This window comes from Rhinoraja longicauda, chromosome 8, assembly GCF_053455715.1.
Source record: "Rhinoraja longicauda isolate Sanriku21f chromosome 8, sRhiLon1.1, whole genome shotgun sequence".
NCBI lineage: Eukaryota > Metazoa > Chordata > Chondrichthyes > Rajiformes > Arhynchobatidae > Rhinoraja > Rhinoraja longicauda.
In genome coordinates, this window is record NC_135960.1 from 35,600,588 (window position 1) to 35,622,119 (window position 21,532).

General features: G+C 41.2%; 1 protein-coding gene across 2 annotated transcripts in view; it reads right to left on the reverse strand.

Annotated features, from left to right (window-relative positions):
- Window positions 1–21,532, reverse strand: part of usp40 (ubiquitin specific peptidase 40) — a 104,255-nt gene that overhangs the window by 24,888 nt on the left and 57,835 nt on the right. For both annotated transcript variants that reach the window (XM_078403640.1, XM_078403642.1), the window contains 8 exons: window positions 18,995–19,052; window positions 17,439–17,492; window positions 17,204–17,292; window positions 15,470–15,556; window positions 13,796–13,832; window positions 11,661–11,725; window positions 5,878–5,952; window positions 2,385–2,511 (listed from right to left, as the gene is read on the reverse strand). In XM_078403640.1, the coding sequence (XP_078259766.1) occupies window positions 2,385–2,511; window positions 5,878–5,952; window positions 11,661–11,725; window positions 13,796–13,832; window positions 15,470–15,556; window positions 17,204–17,292; window positions 17,439–17,492; window positions 18,995–19,052 (592 nt within the window). The remainder of the gene's footprint in view (window positions 1–2,384; window positions 2,512–5,877; window positions 5,953–11,660; window positions 11,726–13,795; window positions 13,833–15,469; window positions 15,557–17,203; window positions 17,293–17,438; window positions 17,493–18,994; window positions 19,053–21,532) is intronic.

Sequence of the window (21,532 nt, forward strand, 5' to 3'; positions counted from 1 at the left end):
CCCAAAATCCCTCTGTATATCATTGGGGATCATGCCATAAATTGCACATTTTCCCCTTGCATTCAACCTCCCAAACTGCAACACTTCACACCTGCCATTTCTGTGGCTGATCTATATCCCACTGTAGGCTTTGACACCTTCCTCATAGTCTGTGACCCCAGCAATCTTGGTGTCATGTGCAAACTTAGTAACCAACCCATCTACTTTCACATACAAGTCATTTACATATATCACAAACAGCAGAGGTGCCAGCAAAGATCCCAGCGGATCTCCATTGGTCATAGACCTCCAGCCTGAATATTGTCCTTCCACCACAACCCTCTGTTTTTTATCAGTAGGCCAGCCTTGAATTCATGTGACTGAATTGAAGTCACTGTTAATCTCATGCATCTTAATCTTCTGTATCAGTCAACCATGGGGACTTTATCAAATGCCTTCCTAAAATCTGTGTAGACAACATCCACCATTCTACCCTCATTGATTACTTTCCTCATCTCAGCAAAAACTCGATCAAGTTAGTAAGATATGATCTGCTATGTATAAAGCCCCAAATTAACTTTTTTTTCCCAAATAGGTTTAAGTCTTATCCCGAAGAATCTTGTCCAATAGCCTTCCTACCACAGACTTGAGGCTCATTGGTCTATAATTCCCTGGATTCTTTCTATTTTCCTTCTTAAATAAAGGAACAATATTGGCAACTCACCAATTCTCATGGACCTGCCCTGTGGCTAGAGAAGATGCAAAGATCTTCGTCAAAACTCCCCAAATCTCCTCTCTTGCATCTCTCAATAATTTGCAAACAATTCAGAGACGTTTACTGATTAATATCTTGAATAGGCAGATTGCCTTATGAGGAAATATTAGAAAGCAAAGGGTTGCATCTGCTGGGATTTAGAAATGTGACAGGGGATGACTGAAACAAGGTGGATGTGGATGGGATGTTTCCTTTTACAGGTAACTCAAAAACCCAGCATCCACGCATCATTCTGACATTTCCACCACCTTCAATGTAATCCCACGCTCAGTCACATCCCATCCTTACCTCTTCATGTTTTTTACTGAGGCTACTCCCTCCACAACTCCTTGGTTCACTCATTCCTTCCCACCCAAATCACCCCCTCCCCAGGTATTTTCCCCTGCAACCGCAGGAGATGTAATTTCTGTCCCTACACCTCTTCCCTCACCTCCATCAGGGAACCTCAGCAGCCCTTCTAGGTGAGATAGAGGTTCAAGTGCACCTCCTCTAATCTCATCTGCTGCATTTCGTCCTCCTGATGTGGCCTGTTTTACACATGCGAGACAAAGTGTAGACAAGGTGATCATTTTGGCCAAGGCGTGCTGGATCTCAAGCCGCACCTCATTTTTTTTGGGGTAGCTTACAACTACCAATGGTATGAACATTGAATTCTCCAATTTTAAGGAACATCCCACCCTTCTCCATCCTCTCCCTTTCCTCTGCCCTCACCAATTTCTCACACAATCCTGCCCCTCATTGCCTCCCCTCCCCCATTCCACCTATATTTCTCTCTTGGAGCATTGCATTTCACTCCTCTTCTCTCTTTATCTTACCCCCTTTTGTCTCCTTTTTATCTCTAGCTTTCGTCAATTATTCCACCCATGTATTAAACCGCCCTCACCTCAATCCAGCCATCACTTACCAGATTTTGTCCCGCCCCAACCTCTTTTTCAACTTTCTCCCTCCTACTCCAATCAGCCTGAAGAAACATCCTGATCTGAAAAGTCACCTATCCATTTTCTCCATAGATGCCTGACTAGATGCCTGACCCGCTGAGTTACTGCAGCACTTTGTGTTTTGTTGCAGAGTTCAGTAGTTTGATTATGAATCTTTAACAGCAGAAGATTTATAGTTGCCTCATTCCCACAGCCCTGCCTAGGCAGAGCACTTGTATGCAAACTCAGAAAAATAAACTAAATTAACATAACAGTTAAAGAGACTGTTTTATCATGCATCAGACAGAGAGAAAGGAACAGAAACATGCAATTTAACTGCTCAAAATAATCCAACAAATCTTTTGGAATAATCAATTAACAGGCCATTTTATCCCCAAATCACCTGCAACAAAGATTTTCATTAACTGAACACGCAAGGGCATTAATAATGTTCCATGAATCAAAAAAAAAATCATTTTCAAACCGAGTATCTCCTATAATGCAGAAGTTACAGGAGAGGGAAGAAAACACGATTTTGTCTTATAACTTAACACAATGGAAAGATCTAACTCCGGTTGTGCTTATTATATCTGCATGCCCAGAATTAATCTGAAAGAGTCCAGAAATTAGTCATATCAAGATAGCACATAACCACAGGACATTCTAACCCAAATCCATCACTAAACTCAGTCTCCTCAGCTTAATTGACCTACCTCTTGCAGTAGGCAAGGTACTTAAAGAACAAAGTTCTTCATCAATGCTTTTCTTCTCCTGAAAGTACTCTGTGTTTACCGGGTTCAGTGCAGGCTGGTAGAACCAGATGGGTAACATCAGGAATCCCTGAGAGATATAGTAAAAAAAAGTGAACAACACAGTTAAGAACTTTTAGTTATATTTAGTAATATCTTCAGATAAAATAGACCCATATCATTAAACATAAAGAGGCCACCATGAAAAATAAAATCACTTGTTTCACTGATGGTGTTGGCCTATTTTGAAATTGAGATATGACATTGCGATTGAAGAAGAGACCTAATAGAGATTTAATAAATATTCACACTTATGGAGACATACGGCATGGAAACAGGCTCTTTGACCTATCATCCATAATAATAATAATAATACATTACATTTATATAGCGCTTTTCATATACTCAAAGACGCTTTACAGGGATTTAGAGAACATAGGGAAGTGAATAAATAGATAAATAAGTAAACGAACAGAGAAAGGAGACAGAAGGTGGGGTGACCTTCAGTGGTTGAAGGCAGTACTGAATAGGTGAGACTTCAGTGATGTTTTGAATGTGGTGAGTGTGGAGGAGTCTCTGACGGTTTGAGGTAGTGAGTTCCATAGGGTGGGAGCAGCGATGGAGAAAGCCCTGTCCCCCCAGGATCTGAGTTTGGTCCGGATGTGGGGGGACAGGAGATTGGCAGCAGCAGAGCGGAGGGTGCAGGTGGGAGTGTGCCTGTGGAGGAGGTCGGTCAGGTTGGATGGGGCCAGGTTATGGAGGGCTTTGTAGGTCATGAGGAGGATTTTGTACTGGATTCTCTGGGGGATGGGGAGCCAGTGGAGTTTGTAAAGGACGGGGGTGATATGGTCACGGATCGGGGTGTGGGTGAGTAGACGGGCAGCAGAGTTTTGAATGTATTGAAGTTTACTGATGATTTTTGAGGGTGCGCCATAGAGGAGGCTGTTGCAGTAGTCCAGACGGGAGGTGATGAAGGCGTGGTTGAGGGTTTCTGCAGCTGTGGAGGAGAGGCATGGACGGAGACGGGCAATGTTTTTGAGGTGGAAGAAGGCTGTCTTTGTGATGTGTTTGATGTGTTTGTCGAAGGAGAGGGTTTGATCAAAGATGATTCCAAGATGATTCCATGGCAGCCATTAGATATTTGATCCTAATTCATAGCACTCAGCCTATAGCCTATTATGCATGGCATTTCAATTTCTTATTTAAATACTTACAATATATGAAAAATCTGGATAACATACACAAGAAGCCAAAAGAGACTGCAAATGCTAGAATCTTGATCAATAAACAATGTGCTGGAGCAAGCCAGACAGCGGCAACTTCAGTCTGAAGAAAGGCTCTGACCCAGAAAGTCATGTAAGATAGACAAAAAAATGCTTGTGTAACTTAGCAGGACAGGCAGCACCTCTGGAGAGAAGGAATGGGTGACGTTCCGGGTCCAAATCCTTTTTCAGACCAGCTAGCTAGTAACCCGCTGAGTAACTCCAGCATTTTGTGTCTCTTCTAGCTAGCTAGTCTGAAGAAGGGTCTTGACCCGAAACGTCACCCATTCCTTCTCGCCAGAGATATTGCCTGTCCCACTGAGTTACTCCAGCATTTTGTGACTATCTTTGGCTTAAACCAGCATCTGCAGTTCCTTTCTATACCAAACAGTCATCTGTCTATTTCCCTCCACAGATACTGTCTAACCTGCCAAATTCCTCCAGCATTTTGTTTTTGCTGGAGTACATAACGATATTGTTTCAGCAACACTAAACATTTAGGATAATTCGCAAAGGAACCAAAGAGGCGGGACATTTTTAATGTAAGAAAGTATTATGATAATACTTTCAGGCTCTGCCTTCAACATGGTCATCCCCACCAAGCTCATCACCAAACTCCACCAGCTAGGCCTCAGCTCGTCGTTATGCGACTGGATCCTGGACTTCCTGCTGGAGCGACCGCAGGCAGTGAGAATGAGCCCGCATCTGTCCTCCACTATCGCCCTGAATACCGGGACACCACAGGGCTGTGTTCTGAGCCCCATGCTCTACACCCTATTCACACACGACTGTGTTCCTGCATTCGACACCAACACCATTGTCAAGTTTGCAGACGACACAACGGTGATTGGGCTGATCACCAACGGTGATGAAACAAAATACAGAGCGGAGGTGCAGAACCTGGCGGACTGGTGCTCTGATAACAACCTATCCCTAAATACCACTAAGACCAATGAGCTGATCATCAACTTCCGTAGGTCACACAACGGGGAATTCGCCCCGATCTTTATCAACGGGGACAGTGTGGAGAGAGTGTCCAGCTTCAAGTTTCTGGGCACTCACATTTCGGAGGACCTAACATGGTCCAATAACACTGCTGCGCTGGTCAAGAAGGCACAGCAACGACTGTTCTACCTAAGAACACTGAAAAAGTCTGGTCTACCCCAACAGCTGCTGACGACCTTCTACCGCTGCACCATAGAGAGCATCCTAACGCATGGCATCCCTGTGTGGTATCTCAGCTGCACGGAGGCAGAGAGGAAAGCTCTTCAGCGGGTAGTCCATAGAGCTCAGAGGACTATCGAAACACAGCTACCAGTCTTGGAGGGCATCTACAACGCACGATGTCTCAGAAAAGCCACCAGCATTCACAAAGACTCCTCACACCCCGGCAACAGTCTGTTCGAACTTCTACCATCGGGCAGACGCTACAAGGCCCTCTATGCCCGCACCCCCAGACTCAGGAACAGCTTCATCCCCAGGGCCATAGCTGCTATGAACCGGTCCTGCTGAGCCGGATGGTCACATCGCACAGTGAACCGGCACAGATCTACTTGCACTTTATTCTGTTTTAAAACTGTTCACATTTTTTCATTGGGTTGTTTAAATTAATACTGACTAGCTAATTAATTTATTGCATCGTTTGGGAGGCGCATTCCCAATCTCGTTGTACCCCTGTACAATGACAATAAAGATATATTGTATTGTATTGTATGATGTGAAATGGACTCTCTGAAGAAGTAGTGAAAGCAAATTGATTAGCAACTTTCAAAGGATGTTGCTATGGGGAGCCAGCAGGAGAATTTGAGAAATCTATAGCATAGGGAGGACAGGCTGAATCCTTTTGTTTTGTATAACCTGATGCTTAGCAACAAAAAAGCAGAGTGCAAAATGTTCTGCATGTATGCAGAAGGTGGATCACTTTTGTTAGAGCCTCCTGCTGAGTGAGATGTATTACTACTCCAACGCAAAAATTGTAAATCAAAACATACAAATCAATAACATAGAAAGTGAAAAGCATTAGGACAATGAGTATCAATGCACTGATTTAGAACCATTTAAATATTTAGGCTATTTTGCATATTATATGCAAATAAACAGAAAATAAATGTTTTGGCTCTCGTAGTTTTCTACTATAAAAGCTAAAAGAGTAGAATTTGTGATGTGTTCTTCACAAATTTAGGCAAGAGATTTACCTTTGGTGGAAGTCGCCCTTCCATGATAACAAGCGTCTCTCCATTGGTTATCTTCATGTCTGCCAATGTAGCTTCCTGCCAACAAGGAAAAAAGTTACTGCACAAAATCTCTTTTTTTCTTTGTCAATTTTCTACAATTTTTGTTCCTCTTGAAAGCACAGATTCTTGTTTCAAAACCTAACAGGTCTCAGTTGCCATCCAGTATTTCATCTGAGAAGGCATTCTCTGTGTGCAACACAGAGAAGGCATTCTCTGTGTGTCTTAAAAACCCCACAAACACACTACTTCAGATCTCACACGATCTGTTATTTTTGCATACGATCTCTTTAAAAGAAGCAGCAACTGCAAAATCAAGCATGTAAAAGTGCCTGGGACGAACAGGAAATTAGCAAATTGGATCCATAATTGGATTGGCTTCAGAAGCAAAGTTTAATGATTGATAGAAGTTTCAACATGCAGTGGCATTAAGCTGGCCTCAACACCAGGCTTATTTTTCATTGAATGTAGGAGATAGAACAAACAAGTTTTCAGACGAAAACAAAGTTGGAAGTTTGATTGAGAGGAAGAAAATTAATGGCTTTATGCACTCTACTCATTTGTTGCTAAGCTTAACACTTAATTAGGGAGCAGTTAGGTTGACTATAGAGAGGTGTAGAGAACCTGCATCTGGGACTAGAACACACCAAAATCTTGTAATAGTAATTAATTTATCTGTAAGAAAGAGGAAAGGATGGATCTACAAAAGCAAATCCTGATGACAAGTCATAGTTTTATATGGTGCCATTTAGCTGACGGGATTTAAATGGCTCCCACATGACAGATTCGAACTTGCCCAATAACAACTCTATATCTAATCTCCCGAGCTCTTGCTTCATAACATTGAATCTATCTTACTGCAATTTAGTACGTTTCCTCAAGGTCCAGACTTATCCCTATTCAAAACAATCTTAAAACTTATGGAGTTGTACCCGCAGTCGGAGTCCAGAGGTCGATTCCTGGCAAAGGGATCGCAGGCTCCACGATGTTAAAGTCCCGTAGGCTCCCTGCGGTGGAGCTCTCGAAATCAGTCTCCAGCAAAGGCGGCCAATTCCTCGATGTTAGGCCGCAGTGTGGATGGAGATACGATACGGAAAAAAAAATCGCATCTCTGTCGAGGTAAGAGATTGGAAAAAGTTTCCCCCAACTCCCTCCCCCACATAAAACAAGCTAAAGAAAACCAAAAACATACTAAAAAACAACGATGAAGAAAGGGACAGACAGACTGTTGACGAGGCAGCCATTGCTGGCGCCACCCGATGGATTAAGATATTAGATTGCTAAGCAGGCAAAAAGGCAACTAAATCACCAAATCCTAAGATGTATCCATGGCGAGTAAGCAAGGCTTAGGAAGAGACTTCTGGGCCTATGATAGAGATTTTTAAATGTTCGCTCAGTACAGATGAGATGCCAAATGACTGGAGAACATTAAATGTGGCCCCAATATTCAGAAGGACAGCAGGGATATGGAAGTTATTGGGGAAAAAAGAGCAGAATTGATCTACATATGGAAAGGCAGGGATTAATCAAAGCTAGTCAGCATCGTTTTGTGAGAGGGTGTCCTAGCTGACCAACTTAATTAAATTGTTCAATGATGTAAGAAAATGCATTGATGTGGGCATTGCAGTTGAAAAAAGTGAGATCAAGTTGACAATTTTGAATGCCAATAGGAGACAGAGGGTGATGGTGGAGAGTTGCACATTAATGATATGAATGTAGGAAGTATGATTAGCAAGTTTGCAGATGACACGAAAAGTGTTGTTGATGAAGAGGAAGAAATTTGTTGACTGAAGGATGATATTAAGGACAGGTACAGCAGGCAGTCAAGAAAGCCAATGGAATGTTGGCCTTCATAACAAGAGGAGTTGAGTATAGGAGCAAAGAGGTCCTTCTGCAGTTGTACAGGGCCCTAGTGAGACCGCACCTGGAGTACTGTGTGCAGTTTTGGTCTCCAAATTTGAGGAAGGATATTCTTGCAATTGAGGTCGTGCAGCGTAGGTTTACTAGGTTAATTCCCGGAATGGCGGGACTGTCATATGTTGAAAGACTGGAGTGACTAGGCTTGTATAGACTGGAATTTAGAAGGATGAGAGGGAATCTTATCGAAACGTATAAGATTATTAAGGGGTTGGACACGTTAGAGGCAGGAAACATGTTCCCAATGTTGGGGGAGTCCAGAACCAGGGGCCACAGTTTAAGAATAAGGGGTAAGCCATTTAGAACAGAGATGAGGAAAAACGTTTTCAGTCAGAGTTGTGAATCTGTGGAATTCTCTGCCTCAGAGGGCACTGGAGGCCAATTCTCTGAATACATTCAAGAGAGAGCTAGATAGAGCTCTTAAGGATAGCAGTCAGGGGGTATGGGGAGAAAGCAGGAACGGGGTACTGATTGAGAATGATCAGCCATGATCACATTGAATGGCGGTGTTGGCTCGAAGGGCCGAATGGCCTACTCCTGCACCTATTGTCTATTGTCTATAAGCAGTTGGTAAAATGGAGAGAAAAATTACAAATTGAATTTAATCCAGATAAAGCTGAAGTGAGGCAATTTGGGAGGACCAACAAGGGCTGAACATAGTGGACCCTAAAGATATTGAAGAACAGAGGGACTTTGGTGTACAAGTTGAAGGATCACTAAAGATGGCAGCATGTGGGGGATAAGGTGATGAAAACAGCAAATATGATATTTACCTTAATAAGCTGGAGAATAGAATACAACACCAGGGAAGTTATCAAACAAGTTTATGAAAGAATGGTTAGGCTACAGCTTGAGTACTGTGTACAGTTTGGTTATTGCACTAAAGGAAAGATAGAGGAAAATTATCTAGATGGAGCCTGGGATAGCGCATTTCATTTTGAGGAGTGACTACATTGGCTCAGTTTGTTTCCCTTTGACTCAAGGATGCCAAGGGAGGGATCTGATAGAAGTATACAAAATTACAAGAGGGACAGGTAGGATTCATAGTAGTGAAATTCATAGTTTTTCCCATAGCAGTGGTATCAAAAGTTAGATGGCATAGAATTATCGTAAAGGACAAGCAGTTGAGGGGAAATGAGTAAGATATTTTCCCACAAAGAAGGCGATTAGATTCTGGTAATTACTGGCTGAGTAGATGATGGAGGCAGGTATTTTCACTACATTTAAGTATCTCAAGGAGCATTTGAAAGCTACAGAGTATGTGCTGGTAAATAGGATTAGTTATAGAGAGGTATTCGATGGGCTAAAACGATACAATAGAAATGTATTTATCCTAGGAGGGAAATTGATCTGCCATCAGTCATTAAAGCACAAGATACGTGAAATTAAAGTGTTGAGAGGAAAGGATTGGGGATGTGCAAAGATTGGGGAGGGGTGGGGGAGTGGGAGTCAGTCTACCCCACGACAGAAGGGGGAGACTCTACACTACTCTGCTCTACTCCCTATTCACACACGACTGTGTTCCTGCATTCGACACCAACACCATTTCAAGTTTGCAGACGACACAACGGTGATCGGGCTGATCACCAACGGTGATGAAACAAACTACAGAGAGGTGCAGAACCTGGCGGACTAGTGCTAGGTTAACAACCCGTCCCTAAACACCTCCAAGACCAAGGAGCTGATCATCAACTTCCGTAGATCACACAACGGGGAATACGCTCCGATCTTTATCAATGGGGACAATGTGGAGAGTGTCCAGCTTCAAGTTTCTGGGCACTCACATTTTGTTGGACCTAACATGGTCCAATAACACTGCTGCGCTGGTCAAGAAGGCGCAGCAACGACTGTTCTACCTGAGAACACTGAAAAAGTCCGGTCTGCCCCAACAGCTGCTGACGACCTTCTACCGCTGCACCATAGAGAGCATCCTAACGCATGGCATCCCTGTGCGGTACCTCAGCTGCACGGAGGCAGAGAGCTCTTCAGCGGGTAATCCATACAGCTCAGAAGACTATCGGAACACAGCTACCAGCCTTGGAGGACATCTACAACACACGATGCCTCAGAAAAGCCACCAGCATTCACAAAGACTCCTCACACTCCTGCAACAGTCTGTTCGAACTTCTACCATCGGGCAGACGATACAAGGCCTTCTATGTCCGCACCCCCAGACTCAGGAACAGCTTCATCCCCAGGGCCATAGCTGCTATGAACCGGTACTGCTGAGCCGGATGGTCACATCGCACAGTGAACCGGCACAGATCTACTTGCACTTTATTCTGTTTTAAAACTGTTCACATTTTTTCATTGGGTTGTTTAAATTAATACTGACTAGCTAATTAATTTATTGCATCGTTTGGGAGGCGCATTCCCAATCTCGTTGTACCCCTGTACAATGACAATAAAGATATGGGGTTACGTTCCGATAAACCCATCGTAAACCGAAAATAGCCACCAGCATTCACAAAGACTCCTCACACCCCTACAATAGTCTGTTCGAAATTCTACCATCGGGCAGACGCTACAAGGCCTTCTACGCCCGCACCTCCAGACTCAGGAACAGCTTCATCCCCAGGGCCATAGCTACTATGAACCAGTCCTGCTGAGCCGGATGGTCACATCGCACAGTGAACCGGCACAGACCTACTTGAACTTTACACTGTTTTAAAACTGTTTCTAATTTTGTTTCACTGGGTTGTATAAATTTATACTGATTAGCTAATTAAATTATTGCATCGTATGGAAGGCGCATTCCCAATCTCGTTGTACCCCTGTACAATGACAATAAAGATATATTGTATTATATTGTATTGTGTTGTACAGTTTGATAGCCACAGGGAAGAAAGATCTCCTGTGGAATTCTGTACTGCACCTTGGTGGAGCCAAGGGTCTGTTTCTGCACTGAATAGATATATCGATAACTTTGAAATCTATCAAATTACTGCAATACATTAATGTATTAAGTATTAATGTAGTAATACATTACTATCACAACACTTTTTGTAAATAAGTTAGTATCTATTATATCTATTGTATATGAGCAATCTGGTCCTGAATGTCGCCAAAACAAAGGAGATCATCATTGACTTCAGGAGAAACCGGCGCAGGCACACACCACTCCACATCAGTGACACCGCGTTGGAGGTAGTCAGTAGCACTAGGTTCCTGGGGGTGCAGATCAGACAGTCTGACCTGGTCCCTACACACTGCATCTCTAGTCAAGCGAGCCCAGCAGCGTTTGCACTTTCTGCACCGGATGAGAAGAGTACACCTTCCCCATCCCATCCTCACCACTTTCTACAGAGGCACCATAGAGAGCGTACTGACCAACTGCATCTCTGTCTGGTCTGGGGACTGCAAAGCCTCAGACTGGAAGTCCGTGCAGAGAGTGGTGAGGACGGCTGAGAAAACCATTGGGACTTCACTTTCTTCCATCCAGGATATTGCACACAAACGCTGCTTGTCCAAGGCCAAAAATATCATTAAAGATCCCACCCATCTCCATCATGGACTGTTCACCCTGCTGCCCTCTGGTCAAAGGTACTGCAGCATACGGAGCAGAACAGCCAGGTTCTGCAATAGCTTCTTCCCCCAAGCCATCAGACTTGAATTCACAATGATCTGCCGCCATTATTTTATGTGCGAGTTACTTTTTTTTTTCCTTTAATCAATTTTTATTATTTGGTGTTACATTGTGAGCCAGTTTGCAACGGAATTTCGTTCAAATATGCACTCGTCTGGTGTATAGTTTTGAATGACAATAAAGTTATATTCATTCATTCATCTATGTGGTTGGATTCAATCTCTACTTCAACTCATCAGCTTACCTCATCTTTCAAAACTTCTCCAGCATCACAGCACCAATCAGTTTTCCGTAAGTGCCAATGTTCTCCTATAAGAAAAATACAGACACCCATTAATAATACAGACACCCATGTAAACTCTTAATAATTTTCTGACACCAATGTCATAAACATGAATCATTTTCTTAACTTATGTATGCTGAGGTGTCCTTACAAACCTAGTTTCAGTGCTGATTAGATTTTGTCTGGTGATAATGCAATAATTTTGCTAATTTATTTGTTGAATTCTATTAATTCAAGAAGAATATAGCAGATAAATTGTTGATTGTTTTATAATTAAGCTGATAAAGGTTTTGTAAATAAATTTATCAATATTTGTACCCATTTATCCAAAGCAAGTCAAAGAAGTAATTTTACAATAATTACATTACAATTATAATTTTTCAGTGTGAATATTAAACTAAATCAACTGAATGGAATAGACTTAAACAATGACACCCCAGGCCGCTTGCCTGTGGAATACACGCATTCGTAGATCAGCCAAACTTGTCAGATTTTAATAAAAGCCATTTTTATACATTTTGATTTCACCATGTAGAAATTACAGCTGTGTTTATACATCGTCCCCCCGTTTCAGGGCACCATAATGTTTGGGACACAGCAATGTCATGTAAATGAAAGTAGTCATGTTTAATAGTTTGTTACATATCCTTTGCATGCAATGGCTGCTTGAAGTCTGCGATTCATGGACATCACCAGTTGCTGGGTGTCTTCTCCGGTGATGCTCTGCCAGGCCTGTATTGCAGCCATCTTTAGTTTATGCTTGTTTTGGGGGCTAGTCCCCTTCAGTTTTCTCTTCAGCATTTAAAAGGCATGCTCATTTGGGATCAGATGGTGTGATTGACATTTGATCACTCAAGAATTTACCATTTTTTAGCTTTGAAAAACTCCTTTGTTGCTTGGAGACAGGTAATCTTTGTCTCATCTGTCCACAAGACCTTTTTCCGGAAACTGTGGTTGCTCTTTTAAGTACCTCTTGGCAAACTGTAACCTGGCCATCCTACTTTTGCGGCTAACCAGTGATTTGCATCTTGCAGTGTAGCCTCTGTATTTCTGTTCATGAGGTCTTCTGCGGACAGTGGTTATTGACAAATCCACACTTGACTCCTGAAGAGTCTTTCTGATCTGTCGGACAGGTGTTTGGGGATTTTTCTTTATTATAGAGGGAATTCTTCTGTCATCAGCTGTGGAGGTTTTCCTTGGCCTGCGAGTCCCTTTGCGATTGGTAAGCTCACCAGTCCTCTCTTCTTAATGATGCTCCGAATAGATGATTTTGGTAAGCCTAAGGTTTGGCTGATGTCTCTAACAGTTTTATTCTTGTTTCTCCGTCTCATAATGGCTTCTTTGACTTTCATTGGCATAACTTTGGTCCTCATGTTGATAAACAGCAATAACATTTTCCAAAGGTGATGGAAAAACTGGAGGAAAGACTAGGTGCTGAGAGCTCTCTTATACCTGCATTAAGGAGGCATTTAAACACACCTGAGCAATTACAAACACCTGTGAAGCCATGTGTCCCAAATATTATGATGCCTTGAAATGGGGGGGGGATGATGTATAAACATAGCTGTAATTTCTACATGGTGAAACCAAAATGTAAAAAAATGGCTTTTATTAAAATCTGACAATGTTCACATTAACCACATGTGATTTTTTTTCTATTATAAATCTAAAATTGTGGAGTACCGAGTCAAATAAATAAATGATGGGTCTTTGTCCCAAACACTATGGAGGGCACTGTGTGTGTTTTCAAACACACTTGCCTGATGGGAGAGGGGAGAAGAGGGAATGACCGGGGTGAGACTGGTCCTTGATTATGCTGGTGGTCTTGCTAAGGCAGCATGAAGTATAGATGGGGTTCAATGGAAGGGATTAATTAAAAATTACTGTATTTAAGATGTAGAAATGAGTTTGTGAAATTGTGAAACATGGGCATCTACTGAATGTGACATTAAAACCTGTTGGATCAAGTTAATTCCTCATCCCTGCATTTTCATTACAAAATATTTTTACTTTCCATTTTCAGTTCTTTATGAAAAATGAAAATAATTATTAGGCAATGAAATTTTGTTGAATGGGATATTGGAGCACTTAAATACCTGACAATCCAGCTTTCTCTAACATCAGCTGCAAGCACTGGAATAAGAGAGATAAGAGTCTTTATTGGAATAAAAGGTCATTTGAAACAATAACAACATTTGTTAATAGTAAACATATAGAACTATTCAAAGGTATGTCACAGAACTGTAATTAAAAAGAATATAGCAGCCAAGAAGATGTTATAAGGACTGACCACAGATACAAGTGACAAGAAAGCACCTGATAGGAGCAACATTTTTAAAAGGTGAGATTCCTTGAAATGGGCAGGCAGAAGTCAGATGCCAGCCATGAATGGTTGAATGTAAGGAAAGCAAGATGCATTTCAAGACAGTAGAAAGACAAGGAGTTTTTGCACTGCACATGTGGGCAGTGCAACTGCAATGTGCAACTGCACATGTGGGCAGTTTTAAAGTCAGAGCAGTTCATAATGAAAAGAAAGATAACATCCTGAAGTCATTTGATACAAACGAGTGAGATTATAAATGAGTCTTTAGGGCAGCAGGGCCATATGAAAGACCCGTGGGGGTGGGGGTCCTGAAACACTAACTGAAGGAATTTCACAAAACTAACAGGCTGCTTTACATTCAAGAAAACAATTTCTGTTTGATTGCAACCCTGATCTGTTGTGCATTTGTTTTTATTGATGCCAAAAAATGGGTGGTTAAGCAAAATGCTTAAATCACGTCATGGGGCTCATCCCAGACCAGTGGAATGAAAATCCCCTCCTGCTTGGTGGCTGCACAGGGTGAATGGGTATGCTCTATTCATTGTTGCTATCTTGTAACTGCAACAATTGGCCATCAAGCCTGGAAATGGAAACCATCACAATAATCTGAGGATGTAACTAGGAAAATGGACAAGGGAGAGCCAGTGGATGTAGTGTACCTGGACTTTCAGAAAGCCTTTAATAAGGTCCCACATAGGAGATTAATGGTATATTTTTCTAGCTATTATTCTCCATGGCACAGATATTTAATTATGTAATTGATGCAGCTTTCCAATGACATGCCATGTGGAGGGGTATCATGACTAGAGCCAGGATGTTTAAGCACTAAAAAAATCTGAAATAGGCAGACAAATAGGCATAATAAAATTACAAAAAGGGCATGAAAAAGACATTTATTGACATAAAAAGGCAAGTATTTCCACCACCAAAATATGGTTAAAAATGATAATATAAAGGTATATTACATTAAATGACCAAAGTTGCCTAGTTGCACATAATTACTAGCATTTTTTTCAAATTATCTGGTGTTAAACTATGCCGTCTGTCAGACAGAATATGCTTCAGTTGTGAAAAACTTCTTTCTACCCCAGCTGAGGGATATGGAACCACGGTGGGTAAATAGAATTAATATACAGATAGGTTTGGTCTAACTGAAAAGTGATTGTTCACATGGAATAATGACCTACTTCACCTGCTGGGATCTGCTTTGGACGTGACCTTTCACCAAATGCTTGGACACTACACTAATTAAAGATTTTATTTAATTCCAGTATATGTCAATAATTTAAAGTCATTTAATAGAGGTTTGACATAAACAAGTTTACATACATGATTTACTACTCGGGTCGAATTTACCTTTCATAGAACTATATGATTGCACCAAAGGTCATCAAGAAAACTGCGATAAAAGGTGTTGAAAAATATCTGGTGTACTCTGGCTGTTTACCTCTCGCACTGAGATCCTCTGTTCTGCCACAATCTCCATCTCAGGGCTTAAGTGAAGTCGGTCCCCAATAGTGAAATACAAGAACAGCTAAACAAGGGGGTGGAGGTGGGAAAGAAGGAGAAATAATCAATCAAAATGAATGATTCAAAGAATCCTTGCAGGAATTATCAGAATTTGAAAAAGATTAGGAAAATCTGAATAATCTAGCAGAACAAACTAATATGCAAAGCCACAAAATGCCTGGAATTGGCTATACCTTTCACCAAAAAGCAATGTAGTATTTTGAATCAATTTTGCATTTCATCACAGACTATCTAACTGGTGCAAGTAATACTGCATTGGGTTAAGAAGAAATTCCATGAATAATTTGAACAATAATTATTTCAATTAGACTAATTGAAACAATAAAATCAGACAGCCTAAATCAATGGACTAAAACTGCTAACATTCCTCAGCATAAACATCAGCTAAGTTTCTCAGGCCAATGCAGGAGCACCAAACCTATCTGCCAAGTTTTGCTGATTTAGACATTTTTAAACTGTTTGGGGTTAGTTATATTTTTAAATTCTTAAAATTTTTGTTGTTAATAAATTTAAATGTTTCTGAATGATAGATGGCAACTTTTTTAGGGTGTATGAGAAGAGCAGTTGGGTATTGCTGTCAGTGGTTTCCAGAGGAGCTTCACGGGCACTGCATCACCTATTACATCACTTGAGGCTGTTAGGAGCCAAATTACTCAGCTGTTGGGCATCCAAGCCCAAGATATCACCCATCCTGGATCCTAACTTCAGGGGAAATGGGAACATGGACAGTGAGTGCAGGTAGCAGGTTCCTTCAGGAAGATGCTTGGACACACCACAATGAAAGGCCTAGAGTGGATCTGGACAGGATGTTTCCACTGGTAGCAGAGTCTAAAACCAGAGGTCTTAGCCTCAGAATTAAAGCGTGCTCTTTTAGAAAGGAGGTAAGGAAGAACTTCTTTAGTCAAAGGGTGGTTAATCTGTGGAAGTCATTGTCACAGAGGGCTGTGGAGGACGTCAATGGCAGAGATAGACAAATTCTTGATTTGAACAGGTGTCAAGGGTTATGGGGAGAAGGCAGGAAAATGGGATTAGGAGGCAGAGATCAGCCATGATTGAATGGCAGAGTAGACTCAATGGACTGAATGGTCCACTTCTACTATAACTTGTGAAGTTGTGTGAACACTATCCTCGAAGCAGTGACGAAGCAAACTAGTTAATGTTTCCATGGGGGTGTGATCCAATCTGATAAAAGTAAATCTCCTGCTTGTTGCAAAAATCTTGCTGAACTGAGTTGGCATTCTCAATTCATTATACTGAACTTGTAACTATGGGAAACAGCAATCTCCTCCAGAAATGGAAACCATCATACACATGTTTCCGAGTTTAGGCATTAAAGAACAACTTATTTTACTTTCGTCCAACAGCTGAGTTTACAGATCTTATCTGACAAAAAAGATGTTACTGATGTTTTAGTGATTTTTTTCAGCTTATGTCTTCTTCAAACCTCAATGCCAATGTTTCTTTCAACAAAGCTCAAAGCTCTCAACACCATAGCTTAACGTCATTATCTTGGAGAAAGCCTGGGCACAGCATTAATAAATTGTATTTAAGAACTAGAGCCAGCTAATGTACAAATAAGAATATTTGTTTAGCACTTTAAGTTTTAAAGCTTCTGCCATTAAATTTTGGAAACAGTCCGAACCTTGCTTACCTGTGTCTCTGTAGGAGTTGTGCCAGAAAAAAGTGCCAGCGTGCTTCCTGTTTTAAACCCAGCGTCCTTCACAGTCAAATTTTCATACACTAGAGGTTAGATGTACAGCGAGATCAAGGAGGAACAAGTGGGTCAAGGAACAAAAAAATCAGTACAACTTCATCCAGAACAAGAGAGAATCAAATTAAGCAGTAAGGCTGGTATATGATGGAGAAATTGTGTGTAGTGCACGCACCTGGAGGGAGGAGCTTTCCAACTCTGTCAATTGGTCTCAAACAGATTTCATTTTCTGCAAAATAATTTACCATCTAATTAACTCGATCTGTAGGTAGTTGTCATCAAATAACACACATTTAACTCTCATCTATTTGAAAAGTGATTCAAGTCATACCTCTCTTTCCACCTCAGTTAGTAACTCTACTGCTGAAATGGAAACATATTCGTACTGATCAACATTCCCACAGATTCCCAGTTAGAGTATTAAAGTTCCAATAAAACCTTCCACCTATATAGTGCTTCTGAATTTCAGCATCTACCTAATGTGGTAGATAGTATAATTTTGAAAGTGTGAAACTTCGAAACTTTAAAAGTGCAACTTTGGAAATCAAATTGCAATGAAGGAAGCACACAGTCCATTTTATTTATGACCAAATAAATTGTTTTAGTGGAATATCACAAAATTCAGGTAGAATACCTAGATGTTGAAAGGGGAAATTGCCTTAACTTTATCTATTAATCTACCTCAACTGGTCTAGCCACATCAACGATATGACCAAGAAGAGCACCAACTCATCTACCTCCTCAGAAAACCTAGGAAATTTGACATGTCCCAACGACACTTAGCAAATTCTACACCATTGGACGGAACAGTGATGCAATGGTACAGTTGCTGCCTTACAGCGCCAGAGACCCAGGTTCGATCCTGACTACGCGTTCTGTCTGTACAGAGTTTGTACATTCTCCATGTGAACGTGTAGGTTTTCTTCAGGTGCTCTGGTTTCCTCCCACATTCCAAAGACGTGCAGGTTTGTAGGTTAATGGGCTTCTGAAAATTGTCTCTAATGTGTAGGATAGAACTAATGTACGAATGATTGCTAATAGATGCGGACTTGATGGGCTGAAGGACCTGTTTCCATGCTGTATCTCTAAACTAAACTAAAAAAAACATTCTATCAGGATGCATCAGAACTTGGTAAGGCAACTGCATTGCCAAGACCACAATAAACTGCAGAGAGTAGTGGGTGCAACCCAGTCCATCACCTAAAACAGACTTCCCCTAACCCAATCTACATCACCGATATTGGGAAAACAGCAAATATTATCAAGGAACGTTTGTACACTCTTCTACCTTCTCCCATCGGACATAAGATACGAAAGTTTGAAAGCATGTACCACCAGAATCAAGAATAGCTTCTTCCCTTCTGTTAACAGACACTTGAGTCAATCTCCCATCTCTCATAGAATGTATACCTGATTTTCTAAACGATCTTGTTGAGACCCGCACACTTTTTTCCACTATAGCTGAAACATTATATTCTGCATTGGTTATTTTCAGTATTTGTACTACCAGTTATACTCAAGTATAGTGCAATCTGCCTAGATAGTGTACAAAAAAAAGGTCTTTCACTGTATCTCGGAACGATAAATCAGTACCAACACAAGCCCCCCCCCCCAAAACCCATTATTGAAGGTGTGGATACTACAGAGAAGTGAATCAGGCTGGATGGTCAGGATCCATACATTGTGATGTTAGGGCAAGAAACTGCCTTTACTTACAAAGATATTCCTTACCTTTTGCATCTTTCAACTTCAGTTTTTTAATCGCATTATCTTTAAGTTCTGAAACCAGCTGAAGGAAAATTTGCAAATTGGTTTTAAATAGAATAATCACATGAGAACAATCATATAGAACCTTAACATAGTAAAATGTCACAATATGCTTTGGAGGAGAGATATTGGGCACTTGACACCATACGGTCACAGTGGCGAAACAGTAAAGTTGCTGCCTTACAGCAAATGCAACGCCGGAGACCCGGGTTCGATCCCTGTGGTGCTGTCTGTACGGAGTTTGTACGTTCTCCCCGTGACCTGCGTGGGTTTTCTTCGAGATCTTCGGTTTCCTCCCACACACCAAAGACGTACAGGTTTGTAGGTTAATTGGCTTGGTAAATGTAAAAATTGTCCATAGTGGGTGTAGGATGGTGTTAATGTGCGGGGATCGCTGGTCGGCGTGGACCCGGTGGGCCGAAGGACCTGTTTCCATGCTGTATCTCTCTAAACTGGATGTTGACCAAAACACCAAAATGTTTGCCAAAGTAGGATGTTTAAAATAGCATTTGAAAGGTGAAACTGAGAGATTTTTATTGTTATTATCATTTCATAAAGAGACAGCATATTATATTTTACATAGCAGGAATCATTTATATGGTTTTGCTTGATGCACCGGTTTCATTGAAAATTGAAATATAGTGGCATCATCGCAATATGCAAACATCGGAACTTCAAATTACAATTCATTTTAATGGTTTTATGTGATTAAACCATTTAGATATTGTTGCAAACTGAGTTCCTGCAGAAGATGACTGCAGCCCACAGAACGGCTGTCAAATCCACCCCAATGGTTTCCCAAACATTCACTCTTACAGTGCCCTCCATAATGTTTGGGACAAAGACCCATCATTTATTTATTTGCCTCAGTACTCCACAATTTGAGATTTGTAATAGAAAAAAATCACACGTGGTTAAAGGGCACATTGTCAAATTTTAATAAAGGCCATTTTTATACATTTTAGTTTCATCATGTAGAAATTACAGCTGTGTTTACATAGTCCCCCAACTCAGGGCACCATAATGTTTAGGACACATGGCTTCACAGGTGTTTGTAATTGCTCAGGTGTGTTTAAATGCCTCCTTAATGCAGGTATAAGAGAGCTCTCAGCACCTAGTCTTTCCTCCAGTCTTTCCATCACCTTTGGAAACTTTTATTGCTGTTTATCAACATGAGGACCAAAGTTATGCCAATGAAAGTCAAAGAAGCCACTATGAGACTGAGAAACAAGAATAAAACTGTTAGAGACATCAACCAAATCTTAGGCTTACAAAAATCATCTGTTTGAAACATCATTAAGAAGAAAGAAATTAGAGCTTACTAATCGCAAAGGGACTGGCAGGCCAAGGAAGACATCTACAGCTGATGACAGAAGAATTCAAGAAATAAAGGAAAATCCTCAAACACCTGTCCGACAGACCAGAAACACTCTTCAGGAGTCAAGTGTGGATTTGTCAATAACCACTTTCCGCAGAAGACCTCATGAACAGAAATACAGAGGCTACACTGCAAGATGCAAATCACTGGTTAGCCGCAAAAGTAGGATGGCCAGGTTACAGTTTGCCAAGAGGTAATTAAAAGAGCAACCACAGTTCTGGAAAAAGGTCTTGTGGACAGATGAGACAAAGATTACCTTATATCAGAGTGATGGCAAGAGCAAAGTATGAAGGAGAGAAGGAACTTCCCAAGATTCAAAGCATACCACCTCATCTGTGTAACATGGTGGTGGGGGTGTTATGGCCTGGGCAGTATGGCTGCTCAAGGTACTGACTCACTTATCTTCATGGATGATACAACTGCTGATGGTAGTAGCATAATGAATTCCGAAGTGTATAGACACATCCTATCTGCTCCAGTTCTGCTCCAGTTCAAACAAATGCCTCAAAACCCATTGGCCGGCGGTTCATCCTACAGCAAGGCAATGATCCCAAACATACTGCTCAAGCAACAAAGGAGTTTTTCAAAGCTAAAAAATGGTCATTTCTCGAGTGGCCAAGTCAATCACCCCATCTGAACCCGATTGTGCATGCCTTTTATATGCTGAAGAGAAAACTGAAGGGGACTAGCCCCCAAAACAAGCATAAGCTAATGATGGCTGCAATACAGGCCTGGCAGAGCATCACCAGAGAAGACACCCAGCAACTGGTGATGTCCATGAATCGCAGACTTCAAGCAGTCATTGAATGCAAAGGATATGCAACAAAATACTAAACATGACTACTTTCATTTACATGACATTGCTGTGTCCCAAACATTATGGTACCCCGAAATGGGAGGGACCATGTATAAACACTGCTGTAATTTCTACATGGTGAAACCAAAATGTATAAAAATGGTCTTTATTAAAATCTGACAATGTGCACTTTAACCACATGTGATTTTTTCTATTACAAATCTCGAATTGTGGAGTACAGAGGCAAATAAATAAATGATTGGTCTTTGTCCCAGACATTATGGAGGTCACTGTATATACAGGCTGTACATACGTCAGGGGTTTGTAA